The 24,044-nt window shown below is 41.2% G+C and overlaps 1 protein-coding gene across 2 annotated transcripts in view; it reads right to left on the reverse strand.

Moving 5' to 3' along the window:
* Positions 1-8,720: 8,720 nt before the first annotated feature.
* Positions 8,721-24,044, reverse strand: part of lepr (leptin receptor) — a 49,364-nt gene continuing 34,040 nt past the window's right edge. For both annotated transcript variants that reach the window (XM_085386730.1, XM_085386731.1), the window contains exons 6-21: positions 23,688-23,863; positions 21,913-22,061; positions 20,917-21,058; positions 19,123-19,283; positions 18,896-18,995; positions 18,533-18,632; positions 17,619-17,827; positions 17,350-17,504; positions 16,707-16,860; positions 16,435-16,517; positions 15,038-15,251; positions 12,806-13,000; positions 12,626-12,709; positions 12,434-12,527; positions 11,790-11,865; positions 8,721-10,686 (exon numbers count right to left, since the gene is read on the reverse strand). In XM_085386730.1, coding sequence (XP_085242856.1) covers positions 9,766-10,686; positions 11,790-11,865; positions 12,434-12,527; positions 12,626-12,709; positions 12,806-13,000; positions 15,038-15,251; positions 16,435-16,517; positions 16,707-16,860; positions 17,350-17,504; positions 17,619-17,827; positions 18,533-18,632; positions 18,896-18,995; positions 19,123-19,283; positions 20,917-21,058; positions 21,913-22,061; positions 23,688-23,863 — 3,013 coding nt within the window. In that variant the 3' untranslated portion in view covers positions 8,721-9,765. The remainder of the gene's footprint in view (positions 10,687-11,789; positions 11,866-12,433; positions 12,528-12,625; positions 12,710-12,805; positions 13,001-15,037; positions 15,252-16,434; positions 16,518-16,706; positions 16,861-17,349; positions 17,505-17,618; positions 17,828-18,532; positions 18,633-18,895; positions 18,996-19,122; positions 19,284-20,916; positions 21,059-21,912; positions 22,062-23,687; positions 23,864-24,044) is intronic.

Consider the following 24,044-nt stretch of genomic DNA (forward strand, 5'->3'; position numbering starts at 1 on the left):
TAGCCTTAGTCAGGGCAGATACACACAGAGACACAACCAGGTCCTCAGGTGTCTAGCCGAGAAAGTTCAGCGCAAAAGAAAATCCATTAACGCTCAACCTTTGACGAACCAAGAGGAACGTCAGTTTTCATCAACATTTGTCCGGGAAGAAGACAAACCTGGGCCCACTGAAGGTTGCCAGGGATTGGCAGATGCAAGTGGACTTGGATCAGAGGCTAATTTTTCCCACAGAGATCATAACAACTACTCTGCGACCTTTGGTCTAACTCCCAAAAACTTGTGTATGTCATTGAGCTGACGGTACCGTGGGAGGAAGCAATTGAGGAAGCATTTGAGCGTAAGAAGCTGCGGTATGCCAACTTGGCATGTAAAGAAAGTGTTTACTTTCTTTACTAGTAAAAAAGAAAATGGAAACACGATTATTAATCATTGTCTTTCCACAGTTTAACGTGTCAGATCTGCATTTTGTTAGCAGAAAACTTTGTAGATACTTTGAGTTTCAAGAAATCCTGAAGTATAACACGTCAGTATTAGTTTTATAATACTCTGTCTCAGGATGATGCTAAAAAACTAGTTTGGACATATGCTACTTTAACACTGAGCTAGTCTAGTACTAATTTTTCCTAAAGAGACAGATGTTATTTATCCCAACATTAGCTTCTCTTTGATGTCTCCCTGTTGAACTGAGTCTTAAATCTTTTGTCTCACATCCAAAGTCCTGAAAGATCAGGACCCATTATGTCTTAAAAATCTCATAGTACTATAATACTATAATATCTAAACAAAGCACTTTGCTCTGAAACCACAGGTTTAACACCACAGGCTTACATGCAGTTCTTAGAGTTTCTGAAAGTAGACTGGGACGGAAGTGCAGTTGGGCCCCTTTCCATAGAACCAGCTCATAGTTTGGATTCAGGAGAAAGTTTTTTTTAAGATTAGTCTTGAAATTTTCCTTGTTGATCAAGTTCATGGTTAGGGATGGATTAGGTGACTCTGAATCATCTATTAGTTAAGCTGCAATGGGTTCAGGCTGCTGGGTGTCTACATGTGAGACAATGAGAAACTATCCCTATTCTAATGTGTTTTGTCCACAAACTTTCTTCCCCTTAACCAGTCATGGCAGGTGCCTCAAATATTTTATAGTCTTTACCTTACATACTTTAAGCACCTTGAACTGTTAAATGGTGAAATATAATTAGAAGTGAAATTAACTACTTCACTTTTCCTGTGAGACTTAAAAACCAAAGTATAATGTAGGAGTTGCATGACTACACTAGTAAAAACAAGTCATAACCACACTGATATTTCTTCTATATCATGAATGCGTGGGCCTATGAGGAGCAGTGATCTTAGGAGACCTTCCAATAATCCATGATAGTAAAACACACACACACACACACACACACGCACACACACACACACACACACACACACACACACACACACACACACACACACACACACACACATAAAATATAAAGACAAATTAACTGTGCTTATACTGTGGATCCATATTAGCACTTGACTACATATCGTCACGTGTATACCAGTGATCCTAGGGTATTACTCTCAGTGCCCATTTAATTTGGGATTCAAATGAAATGTAAAAACACTCAAATTTGTCTCAGACTGCTGCCTATCTTCATGGAGAAATAAGCTGTCAGCTCCTTGGCCTACAACCTACTCTGTTTGCTCACAGATCAAAGGGATATTTCTGGAGGGGGGAGTCAGAAAATAGGGAACAAGTGCACGGAAGCCTGGGGTGTTGCCTTGCTACATGCCTGCATGGACCCCAAACCAATTAGGCTTTAATTGAGTGTCAGAGTGAAAAAAGGGGGCCATTCAGCCGAGCCTCTTTCACCCTGTTAGCTAGAGACAAGCATGCTTTGTGACACACATTCTGACTGATGTGGAGGCATTTCGTTTATTCGACCCACTTATAACAGACAAAGCTGGGTGAAAAGGCTGCCCCAGGTCACTTTCAAAATCTCATGTGCATCTCACGTTTTCACCTACAAACAAGTGGACAAAAAGGTTTTGCAAAAGATTGGGGAAAATTTGGTTGAATGTCTGTGCGTGCCCTGTGAATATGTAGGGTAACGGTTGTTTTCCACTTTTTCAAAGAAGCAGAATAATGGATCACAATGACAATGAGGATGAGCTGCTGGATGATATCCATCACTTTGACATTTTGGAAGGTTATGATCACGAAAGTCCTGGAATCTAGATGTGCGGTCTGAAACCAGCAGAGCTTTAATTACTAGGAATATGGGCTATTTAACCGAATTTAAATTACTCTCGGGAGGGGTTGTTTTGGAAGGGGGGCATGGGGAGCATGTTTGTGAGAAGGGGAAAGGCTAGACAGCCATGTGGCCTCAGTGGACTTGCAATGTGGCTGAACTTTGGCCATTTATAGTTTGGTCAGTGTATAGCAGTCTCAAGTGGGATTACATGCATATTTGACCATGTTATTTTCTGGGACTTTTAAAATGTTCATCCCCACCCACAGAAGATATTACAACAGTTTTTTAGTAAACGTAGTACTGCTTTTCAGTAATGTGGTGTAAAATGAGGGAAAATACAAGAAGTTTCTCTTTGAACTAGAATGTGCAAAATAAATATTTATGTACGCAATGCATTGGCGATCCGGCACCTCTGGAAACTCTAAAGCGAAGATAAAATTCTTGAGGAATAAATAATATTGGTCTCTAGTTCATCTGTAACACCTGCCCTATTGTATCAAGGCTCTTGAAGTTGTATACAGTACCTAGGATAGATCACTGGTAAAATTCTTGCTCTGAAATATCGCAGGTGTTTGACGAGATAGCAAAGGGCAGCAAACAGCTTGGAGGGCAGCACGGCTTCTGTCCACATGCTTTCTTCCTTACTCTGCTTTCCCTTGTTTGCTCTGCTCTGCTCACCTGTTGTTACACATATTGTTACCACATTTGTTTGATATTTCCTTGTCGATCCTCACGAATGTTGATAACGCTGACTTTATACCATTGAGCTCTCTCTGGAGATTACAGCAAGGGAAAGAAAGACATTCCTAAAACTCCAAATCTTTTCAGCATGCAGTGCAGCGGTCTCTCGCAACCAAACCAACTTTTCTTTATTTATAGAGATAATATCCAATGCAAAGCACACACACAGCTCTAAACCAGCAGATTTGCCTCATTTCAGTTGTTATCTTCTTATTTTTTTGGTGAACTTGTCACATTTTGACCTTTAACCCAGATGTTAAGACCTTCAAAGCCAACTTGGGCAAACATCAGTGGATAAAGCCTGTCACAATCAGTGCACAAATGAATGCCAGGCAATCAATGAGGGATTTACAATGAGGAGCTGCTAAATCGTTCTCCCGATTCACATTAACGGGGTTGATGACAACAGCTGGAGCATGAAGAGTGATGTCAGAACATGCAGACGTATTTGCAGTTTAGAGCAATCTGTCAGTTCACTGACGGTCAGGGCGACAAGGCCATGGTGTGCAAAACCTTTTCACAAATCTAATAAAGTCATTCTGTTATATCAACCTAACACATCACAAGTAATAGTATCAGTACTTGGTCTAAACAACAGTAAACATTTCATGGATTGCCAGCTTAGTTTTTATTTTCTTAATTTTCTTTTTTCTCTCTCTTTTTGGGCACACTCACCGGCCATCTGGTATTACACAAAATGACTAATTGTAACCGCTCTGTCTGGGAAAATCCAGAGGATTTTTGTAAACGCTTGTAATTAAACAAAAGTGGGTGTTTCCTAACCACAGTTAATCACCGTGCATTGCATCTGCATTTTAGAACCTAGCTCCTCCTGGGCTAAACATACTGCTGACACCATTTGAATTTCTCTTAAACCTCTAATGTAAAAGTTTCAGCTCATTATTATGCATTGTTGCTGGTTTTCACTGTTATGTAACTGTACTGTTTATAAGGTTTGGGAAACCTGCTGCCAGTTGAGACTAAAAAAGGCTGATGAAAATTTTCATCCAGATGAACTGAATCAACTTTATTGGGTGCTAAATGGTATCTTCTCCAACTTGAAGAATTATTTTGGTGGCTTGGTGACTTTTAGTTTGCAACCAAAAACCTTAAACTGGACAAATTCTGGTCAGAAGTTTTATTTATGTTGCGAAAAATCACAACACAACAAAACAATCGACTTAAGGAGCTTGATATTGTAAGGTAAAAACCCTACAATAAGAGAGAGAAGACTCCAAACTCAGACAACCCCCTGTGAGCAAGTGCTTTGGCGAGAGTGGGGAAAAAAAACTCCAGAGGAGGAAGACAGGACAAAAGACATGCAGTGGAAGAGAGGCAGAGATTAATAATAACTAATAATTAAATGTAGACTTGTGTTTAAGCGCAAATTGAGTAAAAAGGAAGGACTCACTGTCCATCAAGGGGAAGTTCCTGATCAGGTTTAACCATAAGGAAAGTTTCAAACCAAAGCCTAAAAGTAGAGAGGGTGTCAGTCCCCATGATCCAAACAGGGAGCTGGTTTCACAGGGGATACTCTGCAAATGCAAAGAAGTCTGGTCTGCCAATGCTAAGATAAGATAAGATAAGATAGGACTTTATTAATCCCTCGGGTGGGTTCCTCTGGGAAATTCGACTTCCAAAAAAAGCACAGCAACGACCGAAGTTACAGTTACAGAATTGTTATATATATATATATACACACACACACACACACACACACACACACACACACACACACACACACACACACACACACACACACACACACACATATATAAATACAGAGACAAATATAAATAAAATATACAAAGGGGATAAATAGAATAAATAGGAATAAAAAATAAAAATACAAGTGAATTGCACATTTCAAGTATTGAGTCTATTGCACTGTTGACTATTTACAAAAAGTATTGCACAAGGTATTGTACAGTGAGGTGAAGAGGCACTACAGCTTAGTTGTTCCCCCCTCCTTTGTCCTCCTGTTTCCCCTCCCTCTCCCCTCCAGAGAGGAGTTAAACAGTCTGATGGCGTGTGGGACAAAGGAGTTTTTAAGTCTGTTAGTTCTTGTCTTGGGGAGAAGCAACCTGTCACTGAACAGACTCTTCTGATTGTTAATGGCCGTGTGCAGAGGATGCCCAGCATTGTCCATAATGTCCATCAGTTTCTTTAATGTCCTTTTCTCTGCCACTGTCACCAGAGTGTCCAGCTTCATGCCGACCACAGAGCTAGCCTTCCTGATCAGTTTCTCCAGCCTGGATGAGTCCCTCTTTGCTGTGCTGCTCCCCCAGCACACCACAGCATAGAAAAGTACTCCAGCAACCACTGACTGGTAAAACATCCTCAGGAGCTTCCTGCAGATGTTAAAAGACCTCAGCCTCCTGAGGAAGTACAGTCGGCTTTGGGCTTTTTTATACAGGTGCTCTGTGTTGCATGACCAGTCCAGTTTATTGTCCACCCACAGCCCGAGGTACTTGTACTTGTTGACCACCTCCACCTCCTCCCCCTCTATCTGAACCGGCAGTGGACCTTCTCTGGACCTCCCGAAGTCCACAACCAGTTCCTTAGTCTTTGAGGTGTTGAGTTGCAGGTGGTTTGTGTGACTCCATGCGACAAAGTTCCTCACCAGAATTCTGTACTCCTCTTCCTGATCATCCCAGATACACCCCATGATGGCCATGTCATCTGCAAACTTCTGAATATGGCATAATTCAGAGTTGTAGCAGAAGTCAGAGGTGTACAGGGTGAAGAGAAGAGGGGACAGCACAGTTCCCTGTGGTGCTCCTGTGCTGCTGACCACAGTGTCAGACGTGATGTCCTTCAGCCTGACGTACTGTGGTCTGTCGGTGAGGTAGTCGGAGATCCAAGCCACCAGGCAGGGGTCCACCTCCATCCTGTTCAGTTTTTCCTGAAGCATACAGGGCCGGATGGTATTAAAGGCACTGGAAAAGTCAAGAAACAGGATCCTGACAGTGCCTTTTCCCCCATCCAGGTGTGAGTGGGCTCTGTGTAGGAGGTACAGGATGGCATCCTCCACTCCGACACCCGCCTTGTATGCAAACTGTAGTGGGTCCTGGGCATGTTGTACCTGTGGTCGGAGGAGGTTGAGGAAGAGCCGCTCTAGAGTCTTCATAAGATGTGACGTCAGTGCCACCGGTCGGAAGTCTGACATCTCGATGGCAGGATGTAATGTACAAGAAAACCTTTTCTCTACAACCGATTCTCCATTAGACTCCTACATGCTTATGTTTACATAAACTGAAGACATCTGAGATGTTTTAGAAGAAAGTTTAATTTCCAGGGAGGTAAAGAAGCATCTGCGCAGAATAAGAACAAAATAAATGTTCTACATGTTATTTAAGAATACATATATTATCATCACAGCCCCTGTAAGCATGACTGTTTTAGAGGAAAAACATATTTTGAAAAAACATTTGCGGCCATGACTCTGAACAGACTAATTTCTGCCAGGAAAGTCCAGCATCTCATGCGACCTTCAAAATGTGAGTTATTAAGCATAATCTTATTTTTCTACCAGAGTCCACTTTACTCCATTTTCCACTAATGAGCAAAATCTTGATGTCAAGAACGAGATTACATACTCCTACTTTATTTAGTGTGGTGTGAGTTCAAAGACTTAATCAGCTTGTGAAATCTTCTTTCTATACAGTCTAAATCAAGCTTTAGTTGTGATCAAAAAGCATTTCTGTTCTAAAATCCGTTTTTCATACAATTTATTACAGTAAGGGTTTCTTGGTGGGCGGTCAGTCACCTTTTTGAACGCTTATATGTGTGGTTAATGTGTCACAGCTGAGAGATCAGCAGGGCACCACAGAACGTTCACATATGCAGCACTTTCCCTTCAGGCCGTTTTGTCTCACAACCCCTTTGTAAAGCAGCTGGTTTTCACATCATGAAGCAGATACTGAGGTCCAATGCTGGGGGGCTTCTGGGGAATCTGGGTCATCTGGCTAGACATAGCATCACTCTGGTAGTTTGTATTTGACTTCAGATCGGTTTGATCACAAGTGGGATGTAGTTTTTTGAAGCCCTGCAGTAGCTTCAGATCAGCGAATAGAACAATGAGCAAACTTCTAAATAACCATATATGATACTAGGGCTGCTCAATTAATCGAATTTTAATCACGATTACGATCTGGGCTTTCAACGATCATTAAAAATGACTGAGCCGATTATTAGCCCCTCCCTCATTTATCCGCGACACCTTAAAGGCCGTCTGTGAAAATATTGTCGGGCATAAACCGGTCCGTGGCGCAAAAAAGGTTGGAGACCGCTGATTAAAAGGACCCGAGGGAAGCTCGGAAAGCTAAGCAGAAGTTATTTGGAGAGTGACTGCTGTTGGTTGAAAAGAGAGTTAAAAAAAAAAAACTTCAGTGGTGTTGCACACTATTTTATATTATTTTTTAAAGTCATTGTTAACCCTTTAAAGCCGGTCAGAGCAGCACGCTCCGTTTTGCGTAACTATTTTTAAATCCCTGTAGAACCTGAACCGCATAAGCTAGCGCAATAATTTGTTTTGCATATGAAACCGGAGGAGTTGTACAGCGGTCGTCAAATAATCGTGATCTCAATTTCAGTGAAAATAATCGTGATTATCATTTTTGCCATAATCGAGCAGCCCTATATGATACATAATCATATCCACAGTTTCTCCGCTATCTGGTGGTTCTGTTACTCTATCATATTCTGACATGGCCTCTGTGCTTTCAAAAGCATCTCCTTGCCAAAGCTAGCAGCCATTCTCACCACCATGTCCTTCTTTGGGAAATACAAAAGCTTAAAGGGCCTTTAAGGATACAACCTCCCTGACATCACTAAAGTAGGAGCCCGCTGGGCTCCTTCCACAGTGCTTCTCTGTCACCTTGTGGATGAAAGATGCAACTGCATTTACGCGATACTCCTTCTTGACAACAGATTCTTCATGAATTTGACGACTCCTGCCTCAATCTTCAGGCTGTTTTCAGGCTTTTGGTCATCAGATTAATTATGGTGCACATTAGTGCAGTTTTTTGCACTTTTTGCATTGTTTTTTTTACAGGTTATTACATTTTATTTATTAGACGATCAGTCTGTGTTAACAGCTCCTGTGGTTTAAAGAAAGGAGAGATCGACTTGTCTGTGTTGTGCAGAGGGGAAAACAAATACATTTCAAGTGAGACTTTTTTGGTTTGTAACGTGATGACTAAATACAATTTCTTTTTAAATGAATCAGGTAATCATGTTGGACAATAAAAACCCTCTGTATGGCTTATATATTTTGAATATGAGGAAGGTATTGAATGAATTGATCAGCAAATACTGTCCTTCATTAAAAAATTTGAATAATGTGTATCAGACACCTAGTAATAACTTCAAATTGTGTATATGAGGGCATACAGCAATCGGGCTGGAGAAGTAACATGACTATGCAGACAGACCCTTTTTCAACAGCTAAAATATTGACAAAAGTTATCACATTTAATTTATGAAATTTACTGTGTGTGGTAGTTACCTATATATTTGACTGAAGTGACACACAAACCTTAGCCTGATGAAATTTTAATGTATTTACTGGTTCCAGCCACAAGGTGGCAGACTATTACTGCAGTTCAGTGTTAGCGTGTTGTGTATTGATAAGAAAAGTTTATTTTTGTATCTGTATTTCCATGCAGTGTGAACCTTATAACAGTCCCTGTGATACAAAAAAAAACACACTTACAATAAATACTTTATTTCACCATGAAAAATAGACAACATTCTCCATTTAGAACAACAATTTCTGTCAATCATATTTTTATATTTTCATTACTTTTCAATTTAAACATCCTCAGGATTCTCCTTCTTTAATCTTTTTCATTTTCTTACAGAATAAAGAAGCTGTCCAGTTAAGTTGTCAAGCAAAACTATAGCACAAAAATAGACGCCACGTTTCTCACATACTGGAACAAACTCTTAAACACGTTAAAGCACAAAGTGCAAAAAGGCTTGATGGTTTGATGGCTGAGATAGTCCATGCAGATGTTGATACAAAAGCTACACTGCAGTACATGAAGTGTCCAAAAGCGTTGCCTGCAGTAATTCACCACCTTCAGCTGTTCTCATTTAGTCACACCAATAGCTTTGAAGCAACATCCAAGCGTTGCTTTTACTTTACACTCAAATGTGTGCCAAGAAAGCTGAAAATATGCAGATGATGAGCCTTTTTTCTCTCTCGCTTCCTTGTTTTTTTTTTCCATTCTCTGTGAAACTCTTTAATCTTTCTGTGAATGTAGCAAAAAGGAATCAGTAGTGAGAATGAAAAGAATGGTTTTCTGTAATATGGGAGTGCAAACGTAGGCACAAAGAGCACCCTTTGATTCTGAGCATGTATGGTATGACCACCTGTGCGTAATCGGTTGTACGCCTATTGTAAGACCTCTTTTTTCCTTTCTTCTCAAAGACCGGTATGCTGCTTGCGCAGCCTTGCCTGTAGCTCTACTTTTTTTAACATCAGCCACAGATACGGCACAGTTGCAGTATGACACAGTAAAATCTGGGTTTTAATGCCCAACAAAGAAAGAAAGAAATGCCTTCTCCTGAGGCTTGTGCCCTCCTGATGTCTTTTCCAACAGCACACAATAGCAGCATTGATGAACATCAACTTGCAATCATACAAAGCTTGAGGTAATTCTTTTTTTTTTTTTTACTTTTTCTGGCCTCACACCTCATTATGCCCAAAGGAACAGATGCAAATCAGCTTTGGCAAATCCTGATGCGTCACATTATGGATTTAATGGTGCACACGTTAATCACAGCTGGCTTCAAGTTGTGTGTGTTGCACTGTGCACGTAGCAGTTCTGAACTGAGGCAGGTATGGCATGGCGAAGCCACACGTCGACGGTGACGGCAGGATCCCGGGCTCGCTCGGGTTATCTTGACTGAGCAAAGGATGCAACTCCACGGAACAGTGCCCTCTGTTCAAAGGAGTACTTTTAAGCAGCTCCACTTTGGCTTCTTCGTCTTCACTCTGCTCGTCGTCTTTCTCACTCTCCTCATCCTCTGCTGGGTAGTCCATTCCTAGATAATACAAGTCCTTCTCCCGTCTCACGCCATGCTCGTCTTCTTGATCTGATGTTTGAGAAAGCTCCTCCACAGAGTTGTTCGAGCAGGAGCGCCTCGGGTCATCCATCTCCAAACCACGACAGCTTTCCAGCTCCCAGAGGCCACCGGGAAAAGATCCCGAAATGTCAGAGTTGTTGGCAGAGAAATTTCCCTCATCGCTTGAGCTGTTATCACTACCATCCTTGTAAGGCAGATGAATGGGGGGCTGCTGGTCCTGACCGGGATTGGAGACCAGAACAGCGGTGTAAGTGACTGAAGACTGCCCAGAGTTGTCGGTGCTACCTGGATGTTGGTCCACTGAGGGATCAGCTGGCTGCAGATCATCTGCTCTTGGGCTTGAAGTAGTTAACATATCCAGAACAGCTGAAGAAGGACCCTCAACAGGGAGAGTCTCATTCTCCATGAACTGATCGACATTCAGGTCAAACCCAGGCGAATGGGAGCCAGCTAAGGCATCTGCAGGGTCTGGAAGTGGGTTTTGGATCAGGGCCGTAGTCAGAACTTTGTCCACTATAATGACCTGGGAGATGTTCTCAGAGGGCATGAGCAGCGGCCAGACCGGCAGACCTTCCTGAGGTCGGAACAGATAGTCAAAGGTGTCCACCTGGAGAAAGTTTCAGAGCTGATGAATAATGAAGCATATGGCCACGAGAAAACACTGCAGAGAATCCACTTATGATGGAAAAGACCGTTAAGAAGAGACTAAATGCATATTTTCTTGCTGTACTGATCCCTGAGGGTAGCAAACCGCTCACAAGCATTAATAACCTACAGATGGCGACAAACATGCATGACAAACATGTTGTCCACAGGTAGCTACAAAGTCATCGTGCTTCTGCCTCTTTATTTATCAAGATAGACAGGAACTACTGAAGAACTTGCATGGTAAGTGTTTTTAAATCGATTCATTTCAGTGCTCTTGCTCCTTTTCCTGGTATTTTATTGTTTTTAGTTTCTGCTTTCTCGTCTTTTTTTATTTCCTTCATTTCTTTTCTCTCTATCTTTCTGTTATTATGATTGTTTTCAAGTGTTTCCTGTCCCCGTTATCAGTGTTTTGTGTCTTTTGACTACTGCCTGTTTACTTTGATGGTTTCCTGTCTCATGTGTCTCTTTTTGTATTTACTTCCTGTCTTTGTTTTTGTCTCCTTTGCGATTTTCTGCCACATCTTCATTAGTTCTGCTTGTATCTCGTCCCTGCCTGTGTCTAATCACAAATCACCTTTGCATGTGTGTGCCTCTGCAGAGTGATTTTCTCGATTAACCTCCAACCTTTGTGCGGCACTTTTTTGAATAATTCTTTTTTGGCTGAGATATCTCTGGTCTCTTTTTAATTGACACAAAATCTAAAGTTAAAAACAATCACTTGTAATTGTAACACTTGTAAAACACTTGTAATTTAACAAAAGGTATATGTGAGGTTCCACTCGCTCTTTAAGAAAATAAGATCATGTTAATAAGCGATCGTGTTGGCAGGTAACAGCATCTGTCAGAGTCAGACTTTCTCCGACTTACACTAAGCTACCTTAGTCATTTTCCAGCATGCAGATTGAAACACTGATCAAAATTCTCTATTTTTATTTGAAAACAGTGCAAATTAGCTTCTTTCACATGATGTTGTTCTTTAGGGCTAGTATGACCTAGATGTTAAGATTTTAGGGTTAGTAAACGGATGAGTCAACAATGACATTCACAGTGTACATTTCATACCTTTTTGAAGTCTATTCCTTTAGCCCATGAACACTTCCTTGGATTGGGAACATCCTTCCATACAAACTTTCTCATCCTGGAAATGTAGCAGATATTCATGTTAGACATTTGATGCCTAAACGCTCCTTTCCCCTTCCTCTCTCGGCTCTAATTTTTCCACCTTTTATCAGCCAACATCAAGCGTAATTACACCCTGGTGACCTGTTAAATGTCACACCACTAATTTTTCATGGTCAGTGTCTCTGTGCCCTTAATTAGACTGCACCATAGAAATTACTATCATATATCATTTCTTACAGGTGTCTGTTCGGATAAAAAAAACTAATCGTGTATATTCAGGGTTAGTTTTACAAGATCAAACGGTGAACCCTAGAATTATCATGTTCTGGCTGTGTACCTCCACAAACCAGGCAAGCTACAGTTTACAGTACATCCAGGCCTGTCCAGACAAATGTAATTTACTAATTGACGACTTTTGATTGGTGAGCGCTAAAGATTAGTGTCACAGTCTCTCCTGTTCCTGAGTCACATCACTGAAAAATGGCCAGAGAGGTTTTTTTGCAAAAAGTCTGAATGTTTTATCGCTTTACTCTCTTACACATTTGTGTCAGTTTGTAAATACATTTTTCTGGAATAGCTCTTACTGGTTTTGGGAGAGAACCAGGGTGACAAACAGGATGATGAAAAGAAAGGAGATGATCATCAGCATCATGTAGGCCTCAGGATCTCCTCTGGTGGCTGTAACACACATGAGAGCTTTAACTGCGAGAACAACAAGAGGCATTTTGTCATCCTTTAGTGCTGCAGATGACACAACCCGTGCGCAGTGAGCATACCTAAAGTGTAAATCGGCTCCCCTTCTCCCTCAGCAAACACAGGGTACAAGAAAAAGCCGTACTCCTCTGAGGCAAAAAAATCACCTGATGGGATAAATGTAAATTGTTACAGCTTAGTTTACCTTAACATAACCAGACTCTGAAATAACAGTGCAACTAACAAAGAAGAGAATGTACTACCTCTCAGATAGACGGGGTGATCAGTGTAGTGCAGTCTGGCCCACGTCTCTGCTCTTGGCCCAGAGTCCTGCTGCTTGTGTGGCAACCACTCGACCACCATGAACAGAGGCACCAAGCTGTTCTCCAACAGGCTCCATGACAGTGACACACATGTGCTGTTGATAAGCAACACGTGGAATGAACGCACGCAGCGACCTGCAGTGCAGAAAGAAACAACTGAATTCATCCAGGGTCAGATGACCTCGACATTCACAGTGGCTTTTCTTTGCTTTTCTTTTCTTTTCTCTCATCTGTCAACATCGAAGGCTGAATAACGCTCACTGAGCTTCAGCTACCAACTTAAGGAGCATTCAGGACAGTGATGCTAGCACGTGCACGTGTGTAATCATGACTATTTATTTAAAGTTGCTGCTGACAGGAGCACGAATGTGCACTAATCTCACTACACATTAAACGTTAAAAGAAAAAAAGACTCTTGCAAACAGCTGTGAAAAACTGAGCCAAAGCAATTTTAGTTACCCCCAGAATCTGAATCTGAATATTTGAATTTGAATATTTTACAGAGATTTTTTTAATGATAGAGGAAAGTGAAACAGCATAACTGACAGAAAAGAGTCTCTTAATTTCAAAGTGGTCGATGTGTCATTTAATTGTTCCTGCAGGGAAATGTATTTACAATGCTTTCAAAAATCAGCCACCAAAAAAAGAAGAAAAACAACAAATAAAATTCATTTCACTTCCAATTACACCAAACATACAAGCAAACTAAAATTAGATGTATGTTTTTTCAGCAAAGACCAATTCAATTAAGCGCCTTTCCACCTTTTGGAAAAGTGTTTTGTGGAATAATCTCGGAGCTGAAATGTGGGAACCACTGATCTTCCTTTTTTGCTGTGTGCAAATTTAAGTCGTCCTAACCTACACGACTTGACTTTTTAATTGCTAGAGAGTTTTCAACAGTTCTTATTCAGTGTGAGATTTGTTATGCCAGCTTGATTATGCTGCTGTAACTCACTGCAACCAGAATAAAGTGAAAGCGCTTATAAATTTAAAGAATTTTCCGAGTAAAACCTGTTTAATTCAAGTTTGTGGGCAGAAGAAAACTGGCGTGGAAATACAAATGCATATCCACTTGATGCTTGTTAGTCCTTTTGCTCTGTGTGGAACTCCACCAAAGGAGATTTCTAAGTCAGGTGCTCAATGATTTACCACAAATTTGCTGTGCTCTCGTCTTCAGGTTGCTGCTAATAAAACTCTTCTCTAATAATCAAATCATGAAAACAGTCCAGCTTTATGGACAATTAATTTATTCTGACAGTTATTCTCTGAATCATGATTAAAGGAAGAGAAAAATGTTACACAAACACGCGCGCACGCGCGCACGCACGCACGCACACACACACACACACACACACACACTAGACATCAGCCTTGTTTCCTATGTTCCGATTACTCTTAGCACTCACTGCACTAGAACTAATGGATGTCGGTATCATGGCTCTTATGAGCTCCCAGAGATAATTATTTTAGATGTAGTCTTAAACTAAATGGATGTTTTTGGCCTCTGCTTTAAGGCCAAATATTTCGAGCATGTGTTATGAGGCTGGGGCAGAAGCACACTGGCAAATAAACACATACAGAAACATGAGTTCATCTTGGGCTTGTCAAAATCTCAACATACAAGCCTTGGTGATTATTAAAGCGCTGGCAAAAATGATGTTTCCAGTAAGTATTTTGCCATGAATGGACACCACTGACCACCTTGTTCTTTTCTTTCCTGTAAATCTGCACCTGTGTCTGTGCACGTTTGAGTGTCCATAAATCTGTAAGAACTGATGAAAGGTTCATGGACTGTTTGCTAAGAATCTTGCCCTTGCTTTTGTGAGCCTGTACATTTTTCAGTGTTCAAGAACACTTTTGATCTCAGCTAAGGTTTATATTTTCAGAGGAACGTGAAGCCTGAGATTGTTAAAACTGCCTGTCTCTTGATGAAATCCTGGATTGATTTAAAGATATTATATCAATATATGGCTTATGTGATTTATTTTATTCTTTATCTAAAACTTGACAGCCTCCAGCATGATCACACTGAGCTTCTTTTGGAATACTAATATAATGAGGATGATGAGGGATATTATTGATTGATTGATTAAGAACAGCCTCAGGCTAGAGTGACAAGAACATCGCCTAATAGAATAAATTCACTGAGTGTGTGAATTCTCACTCACTCACCTTTGGGCTGTCTCTCCAGTGTCATGTTTATGTTGTCTGTGGAGGTCCCCAAACTATTGTAGGCTTCCACAGTCACAGTCTGGAGCTCCTGGTTCCACTCGAAGCTGTAGGAGGACGTCAGCTCGATCTTCTCCCTCAGCACAGATCCGCTTGAGGACCGACGCTGGACTATAAATCCATCCACACAATAGGAATTCCCAGAAGGTGGGAAATTCTACAAAACAAATTGAGAACATTTAAGCATTGAAAACAAGGGTCAATATGGCCAAAGCTTAGTAGTTCCTACTGAACTTTATTCATAAGAATATTCTAAATAGTGGCCTTGAATAGCTTTGCATCATACAAAAGATGGTTAACACGTGTAGTTATTTTACCAACACTATGCATATCTGGGAACTTCTGGGAGACCAGCTGCTTGACTTTGGGAGAGGAATGTCCCAGTTCCTGTCTGATAGAGCTGCTGACAGTCTATAGCAGGGGTCTCAAACTTAAATGAGCTGTGGGCCTCTGCTGGCACTGTCATCTCATGTGAGGACCACTTAAGCAGTACAAAAAACCCCAACAAGAAAACGCCCACAAATATTTCTGAAAATGTAGTGGTTTGTTTGTTGTTGCTTTTTCATTTCAAATATTGCATAACACGACAAAACTGCAAAGGCGAAGGCAGATTTGAACTGAAGCCTTTTATTAAATAACCAAATAAACACATTGGTCCTCTCTTTGTATCCGGACACGTTCGTATTTAACAAAATAAAAATGCAGACGTAAGTGTTCACATTCGTTTTTGACTATCTCACTGAACTAACAGAGCCAAACTCAGCACGTTTGTACTCTCTGCTCGTATTGCCTTCATATGAAATCATTTTTGGCTTTTTAAAGAACTTATTTTAACATTGACCTCAACAGCAAACAAATCCTCCCTAACAGAAAAAGTAACTTCAAGGGCCAGATTGTATTATATTTCTTCACGTCAATATATATTAAATTTGACTTTTGTCTGACCGCAGAACAGTTTCCACTTTGCCTCAATGCAGACAGCAACATTTCTGGGTCATGTTCATATGGCTTCTTCCTCATTATTGGATACTGATACCCAAAGACCACAGCTATCCAATAAGTGATTATCACCCTAGTCAATCAGGCACAGAGATTTCTCCCGATACTAATAAATAACCTAATAGGGAATAGTGTGGTTTATTGAAGTGTTTTCTTATAGCATTTGATCAAATAGTAAGCTTCACCCCACAGAGGAATAAAAATAAATAAAAATCAGGTTTAGCCACAGAGAAAATACTCGTTTAGCATCTTTTTGTGTTTTTAGAGGGACCTGCAGACAAGAAGAATATCACTGCACCTAACTCTTAATAAAAAAAAGCTGAATACTGTAATGTATGTACCTCAAACAGCAGCGTGATGTTAGCCTGGTTTCCGTGTGGATCATCTTGATGTATTCTCCAGAAATCAGGGCCACGTTCAGGAGCTGAGGAGATCAATTAGCAAACATTACATCCACTCGCAGCCTTTACTTTTGTATTTCTCTGCTAGGAGATGGCATTTGTGTGCGCCATGTCCATTAGAGTAGAAATCACATGGTCAGATGCGACTGGAAACGAACATTCATATCAGAAGTCAAGGCTGCCACCGCTGCTGTTTCGATAACATGTTTTACCTCTGCTGTTTTGCGGAGTGGAGTAGACAGACTCGCTCCAGTCGCTCCAGTAGCCGGTGCCGTTGGTGTGCTTGCAGCGCACTTGAACCACGTATACGCGGCACATATCTGGCACGGCGACCTCTGCCCACAGAACCCGCACAGGATCCTGAAGCTGCGGACATTTTTGGAGCTCATTAAAGAAACAACACGCATTCCTAATGGAAAATGTTCGCTCTGCGCAGTACAGAGCGAACATTTGTCTAGCCTCCTTATTTTATGAAAAGACAGAAAATGATTTCTTTATATTTTTGGTATTTCGAGCAAATTTTGAGATGAGAACACAAATGAGAGCGTTTGTCCAAATCCAGGAGAATTTTTCAGTCAGAGGACTGCAGTTTGATCTCATAAGAGACACACAAGCTGAGGTTATATCAGAGCATCCTGTATCATTTAAAGAAATATTTCATTTGGCATATTTTATTCTGGGTGTTTCACAGGAAGCTAACAGCAGTAGAGTTCTGACAATCATCCAGTATCATATCATTGTAGAAATATCATTCATTCCAAACTTTAGAGGCTTTTTTGAATCATTGATTTGTGAACCCACCACACCAAGCATTCAGTCACAGCGTGTGGTTGCTAAACTGTGCGATAAGCTCACCTTCCACTTTGGCTGGGGGCTCACGGTGGATGGCGAGTAGTACTGAAACTGACACTGGAGACCATCGACTGGCAAAGGCGGAGCCTGCCAGGTCACCTCCAGGACCCCACTGCTGTGGCTCACTGCCTTCACATTAGCGGGTGCGTGAGGCTTCACTGCAGGAAAGACAGAAGTTCGGTTTCTTTGTGGTAAACCTGGAGTAACGGTGCTGCTGAAGAACATCTAATAAGCCTGGAGCTCTTTAATTAAAATGAATCCTTCTTTCTCACCGTGATCTACAGGTGACAGGTAGACCGGTTTGGACCTGATGGGACCCAGTTGCGATGGCAACTCCAGCCAGAGTTTATAGCAGTTCATCCTCAGAGGGTGGATGGTGCAGGTTTTCTGCCTGCCCTCCATGCAGGCAGGACTCATCTCCCCCAGATTCTCACCCGCTCTCTCCCTCTCCTCCATCTCGTCACATGGCAGGTCGGCCCACCTGACATTAAAAACAAAAAGACACAGATGAAGTCGTGTTCTTTTTTTGTCTCCACATGAGCTGTTCTTGCACATCATAACGACTGTCTCTCCAGGACCAGTAATGCACCAATGTGATGTCATAGATTTGTTACTTCAAGGAAAAAAAAAGATTAAAATATTAAACACAACTTTACCAAGACTAAAGAACTGGTGACAACTAGAATAGTTGAAGTCTGAGCAAAACAATCTGATCTGAAATATGAAATAAGATGTTCTCGTCATCTTTAAACTTACATCTGCAGTACATCAGTCAGTTAGAACGAGCTTGCATAATCGTGTCAGGCCACACTGGTTTTAAAGAGAGGAGACTTACTATTGTAGTCTATTGTATTGTATAATACTAACGACTCACACTTACATTCCACTGTTGAAATAAACTTCCTGATATTGCTTCTCTAGTGCTAAACACACAGGTCGAGGGTGTGTTCAGTGAACCTGGTGTCCTGGTACACTGTGTGCGTGTGTGTGTGCGTGTGCGTGTGTGTGTGTGTGTGTGCGTGTGTGTGTGTGTGTGTGTGTGTGCGTGTGTGTGTGTGTGTGTGTGTGTGTGTGTGTATAGTAACTTCCAGCTTTTCATCACACAAAAGTTTTATGAGCAATGCAGCATCTTTTAAGAAACATAAACACTCCGGAAATATCAACTGGATTGGAAAAGGTGCTTTACTTGGATTGAAATCTGAGCTTATCCGGCTGTTTGTGAGTCCAACTGCAGTCCATGGCGTCAATGTCCCCGTTGGTTACACACTTTATATCAATGTCAGCTCCTGAAACACACAAAGAAAAACAAATTTAATTTGGGTGACAGTCACAAACACATCACCTGAGCTAGCCCCTGCACACTGAGGTTATTCTGGTTCACGCTGTTGTGCTTTCACAAGTCGCCGCTCTGCTTTGTCAAATGAACACTGAAGGGACATGGATTTCAAGCAACTTTAAAACATAAGAAACTGACTTTCGCTATAAAATAGGGAAGAGAAATACATTGGATAACACTTAGACTTGTTTTTACTGGTCCAACAAAGCTCACCTTCCACATAGATCTGGCTGTAAGGGATGCTCCACTCTTCGGTACACCTCAGGAGGTCATACATTTGATTCTCTGAAGGATGCAATGTGATCTTGCTCACCTGGTTTGGGTCAACAAAAATATTTACTGTACTGGAGGCTGTATTTCTTTTAAAAATAGGCCCACAGAAATGTTCCGAGCATCACAAAAACCTCTGCAGGGAGAGGGGTTTTTTTTGTACTTCTTACCCACTGGTTGACTGGGTGGTACAGGGTGGGTGGAGGCAGCGGTTGGAAGTTGAGCTTCCACACGGCCATGCTGGCATTCATTCTGTGGTCGTTGAATACACAGTATACTGTTACGTTCTCCCTGGGTCTAGCCACCACTTTCTTGGGGATGTAGCTCACCGCTGCACGCAGGAAAGAAAAAAAAACACGTCATTTTATGTTATGTTTACTGCCTCAAAGAAGAAATCTCATTTTTAACCTTTTATACTTTGAAAAGCCTTTTACAAAAGACACAAAGCCAAATGGATGTCACTCAGATGACAAAAACAAAGACCCTCAAACAAATCAAACACATGACTCATTCTCATTCACCCACAGTTGTCACGTAGACCTTTACAAAAGAAAAAAACAAACCTTTCTATGGAATTATGAAAACTTTGTCAAAGTTTGCCATTAAAAGAACGAGAGGGGAGCTATCCGACTCCTGTCACACAGCCACCTGAAACTTCTGTGAGGAGCACTGACTCACTCAAAATGTAACTTTTGTGAATGCTTCAGCAGGACGTCTGCGGCGTGTTCTTCTGTTCTGGCATCGTTTTAGCCAGAAGTTTCTGAGTCACCCTTCAAGCCAAGACACCTCACATCATCGAAATTACTGCTGTTTTACAAGGACGACTGTGTGGCTCGTTTTAGCGGGATTACTCAGAGCTGCTGAGTCTCACAAACTTTTAACCCCATGACACACACTACTGTACCACTGACACACAGTACATGGGCAGTCTTTGGGTAACAGTATCTATTATCTAGGAAAAACATCACAAATATGTCTGCTGTGACAATACAACAAGACGCCGTCACTTGTGCTGTGTAAAGCTTTTGGAATCAATTAGCCCAAGTTTAGTATGAGTCACTGATCAGCTGACATGAAGGCTTCTGATTTTAGTTCATGCAAACAATTGTTATGTCTCAGTTCTTGCTCTTGTTTTTCAACTTTCAGTTTCATAATTCATATTACTGTAGAGTCTTTACCTACAACATACAGCACCTTGATGCAACTGTTGTTGTGATTTGAGTTGAATAACTTAAAAAATGTTTTGCATGCACTAATGATACAGACAGTGCTTGACAGATTTATTAGACCAACACTCAGTGTTTTTACCAAAGCAATCCCATGTTAACACTTGTATTTACCTAAATCAATATTTTTTATGTTGAAATATAATTATTGTTGCTGTCCAAAAACTGTAAAGTGCACTATTAACTTTATTTGATTAGGATATCTGATAGGTTCAGTTTGTTATTTTGCCTAATAAATTAAAACTTAATTTTTAGTTTTTCTTGTTTTTGTTACAGGTGATCAAATAAAAAGACTATACAGTAAATAATCCCTTTTATGAGCTCTTAATGCTGATCATTAACCTGGAGAATGACCTCTGATGAAATACTCATATGAGTTTTTCAGTGACTCAGTCTAATGAGCTTGGATTGGACATAACTGCGCTCAGTGCTTGACCCTATCTGAATGATCCTCTCAGAGAAATGTGAGTTGACCCACAGCCACCAGGACAGGTTTAAAATGTTAGGCTCACTGCAAAAAAAAGATAATTTTATACTTATATTATCCTTTACTCCCTGATGAATCTTACACTTACTAACTTCTTACACTTCCTTCTTATATGTTCTTATATGAAATGGAGTACCGGATCAACTGATGAATACAGTGACTATATGTGATTTTCAAACAATTCTAGAGAGATAAGAAGCTGGTCCCATGAATCATCTCCTAAGGTTCTGCTGTGAGGAAGCAGCTCTTACTATCCAGGCGGATGTGGTGAGGTTCACTCCATTCACTCCACAGTGGAGGCTCTTCCGGGCCGGAGCAGCGGACCTGAACGGTGTAGTTTAGTTTGGGCTTCAGATCCAAAGACACTCTGGGCTCTCCAGGCGCAGACACCACCTGGAGACAGATAAGGAATACTGAAGAACATGCACACATGTACCCACAGACTGCTGGGTGTTGTCCACTTGGAGTGATGACTAAGTCAAATCCATCGTCACAGCATGGCTGCTGCTTTTGTTTAGAGTCCTCTTAACTGGAACTGCAACTGGAACTGGACTGTTTCTACATGCAGCAGCTGATTATTATCGTTATGAAGCATGATGCATTTGATGAAGAATCTATTTTAATTGTGAAATGAAGCAGGAAAAAAAACATGCCTAAGAGTACACTGATGTTACTCAAGCAGATTGTGAAATCTTAGCTTGGCAGAGTGCCCAAAGCAGAGAGGGAAAGTCATTGGACAGTCTCGGTCGTTGTGTCCTTGGGCAAGGCACTTCACCCGTTGCCTACTGGTGGTGGTCAGAGGGCCCGGTGGCGCCAGTGTCCGGCAGCCTCGCCTCTGTCAGTGCGCCCCAGGGCAGCTGTGGCTACAATGTAGCTGCCATCACCAGTGTGTGAATGTGTGTGTGAATGGGTGGATGACAGGTTGTGTAAAGCGCTTTGGGGTCCTTAGGGACTAGAAAAGTGCTATACAAATACAGGCCATTTTATTTTTACCATTTATATGTGATTTATAACAATCACTATGAATCAAGAATTTTTTTTTAAAGCCGATATGATCCAAGCAAAAACACTCAGTAGATTAACCTGGGGGACTTGTGGTGAACAACCAGGCTTCAAATATTAGCTGACATTTTACATGCAAAGGTATGAAGAAAAAAAAACAGGAAATCCTGTTAATTGACGGCAAATTCTTAGTAGAACTCTCCACCTCTTATATAATCTTCTAAGTATAAATAGTTAGTATTTACCTGCCAGGCCGGGTGAGTGGTGCCAGAGGAGTATCGGACTTCATATCTCAGTGGACCAGCGTCAAAGTCGGCCGGGTCATCCCAGAGCACGATCAGCTCTGCCTCGATGGTCTGAGTGTGTGACAGGTTGCCTGGAGGACTAGGTTTCTCTGGAGAAAAAGATTACAGCAACGTAAGCTTCACAACACCATCAATATACAGCACATCTGACAAATTCATAAAACTACTCTGCAGTGCTGTCAGAGTGCATCATCACAGGTTACAACCAGACAACCCGATTTAGCTCATGGCCCATAAAAAGAAAACAAGGCCAAAAGCCTCCTTCTGGTACTGTTTGTTATTTACTGTCACTCTGACAGTATGCCACTAGAGCCATGCAAATCTAATGATAGCTCCAATTCTGAATTATTAAAATGAAATAAATGAAGCTGAATGCAATTTACTTTCTCAACCAGGCATAAAAGGCAAGTTCACTTTACACTTTAGTCTAACAGTAAAATGTCATCAAAGCATGCTACTAATAATCTATAAATCACATAACGTACACTACTGTACAAAAAGCTGCTTGTTTCAGGCGGGTTTCTCAGCAGCGTGGACCCAGACAAACATCAGACAGGTGGAGCAGGCCTGATAACAAAGCCCCATTTCACATGTTCAACTATGACACAAACAACCTGAGATAATTAAGTCTCATAAAACCACAAAAATGCCCACGGGGCGAGAAGAGATCAATAAACATTATGAGTAACAGCCAAATCGTTCTGCTCCCACACTACTCCGCCATTAGGAACATGAAGTGCTTCTACTCCTCATCACAAAGCCTAATTTGCACATGTACATAAATCGAGATCAGGAAACAGTTACGCCCTCCCTAATATGACAACAACTGCAGCACCATTGCTTAATGACAGTTCACACAGTGCAGGTAACAGGAAATAGCCTCGAGTGCCAGTTCCTGGTGCTTCTTATAACTCAGTTGAGTCTGAATAAACTGAATCCACAAAGTGTTTTCTTTTTCCAAGAATACAGAGAAAACACAAAAAGGCAACAGCCACTTTAGCCATTTACATGATGCAAACAATATATAACACATTGTAAATACATATACGCCAAATGGAGAGCCTCAAACCTAGAGTTTTGGCTGAGAAAATGTAAAATCGACACCTCATTAAGGGGGCTCTATTTTTACAAGACATGAATAATACAAGTTTGGTTTCAAGATCACTGAAGTTCAATTAAATGAACCAAAAGGATAAAACTGCAGCGGTGCAGTGAAAAGACAGCAAAAGCCTGACTGTTACTACTCAGTTTCTTTTCTGCTCCGTGCCGTTTCATCTAAGCGGTCTGGTTGAACAAACTCAGCATGCAAAGTGCTTGTCTGTTACTGCGGAGATCTCACAGCTCGGCTGCACACACACGCTTTTAGCTGTATTCCGGTCACGGTGCAGCTATAGAAAGGTCTTTCTCCTTATCTGTCCATCATGTTAAGGTTGGACGTCAGAATGGAGAATTAACCAATGAGAGGTTCGGCATTACCGTCATACATAGACTAAATGTATTCTTAGGACCTTTCATGTGTGGAAAAAAAGAAGACTGTTTGGGAACTTGCTTCTTTGATTGGTAACCGTAATACACTTAAAACAGTGTGGTCACACATATAAAACACCAGAAAAATGACCAAATACCTGGATGTCACTGTCTTACAAGGTAAACTTATTAGCTGAAATTATTACTTTAATTAGTGTGACTCCCGCTATGAATCATGGCTTTCTCACCAGGTCGGGCAGGAACTCTGAGCAGAACTGGTGGAGCCACGGCATCAGAAATGCTGACAGTTACCATGGCGACAAAGCTTGTTGTTGGGTCAAGAGTGAGTGAGCACATGAAGGAATCCTGCGCCTCACAAACAACGGGATTTTCAGATGCGGGATAGTCACCATCTTGCTGAAATCTGTAAACAGATGGTAAAACAGTTCAGTCAGAAAGTTCTGGCATTTCTTGGTATGTTAGATTATCATGTTTCAGCGTGGTGCATTTGAGTGACATTTCACTATTCAATTCACTGTTGTGTTATATCTTTTGTTACATTTTCTTATATCTTTGTTGACTTGGAGAAAAAGTACTTTAAGTGC

Source organism: Rhamphochromis longiceps, linkage group LG17 (genome assembly GCF_057381845.1).
Source record: "Rhamphochromis longiceps isolate RC_006_pf linkage group LG17, R_longiceps_female_GT1.1, whole genome shotgun sequence".
NCBI classification, from domain to species: Eukaryota; Metazoa; Chordata; class Actinopteri; order Cichliformes; family Cichlidae; genus Rhamphochromis; species Rhamphochromis longiceps.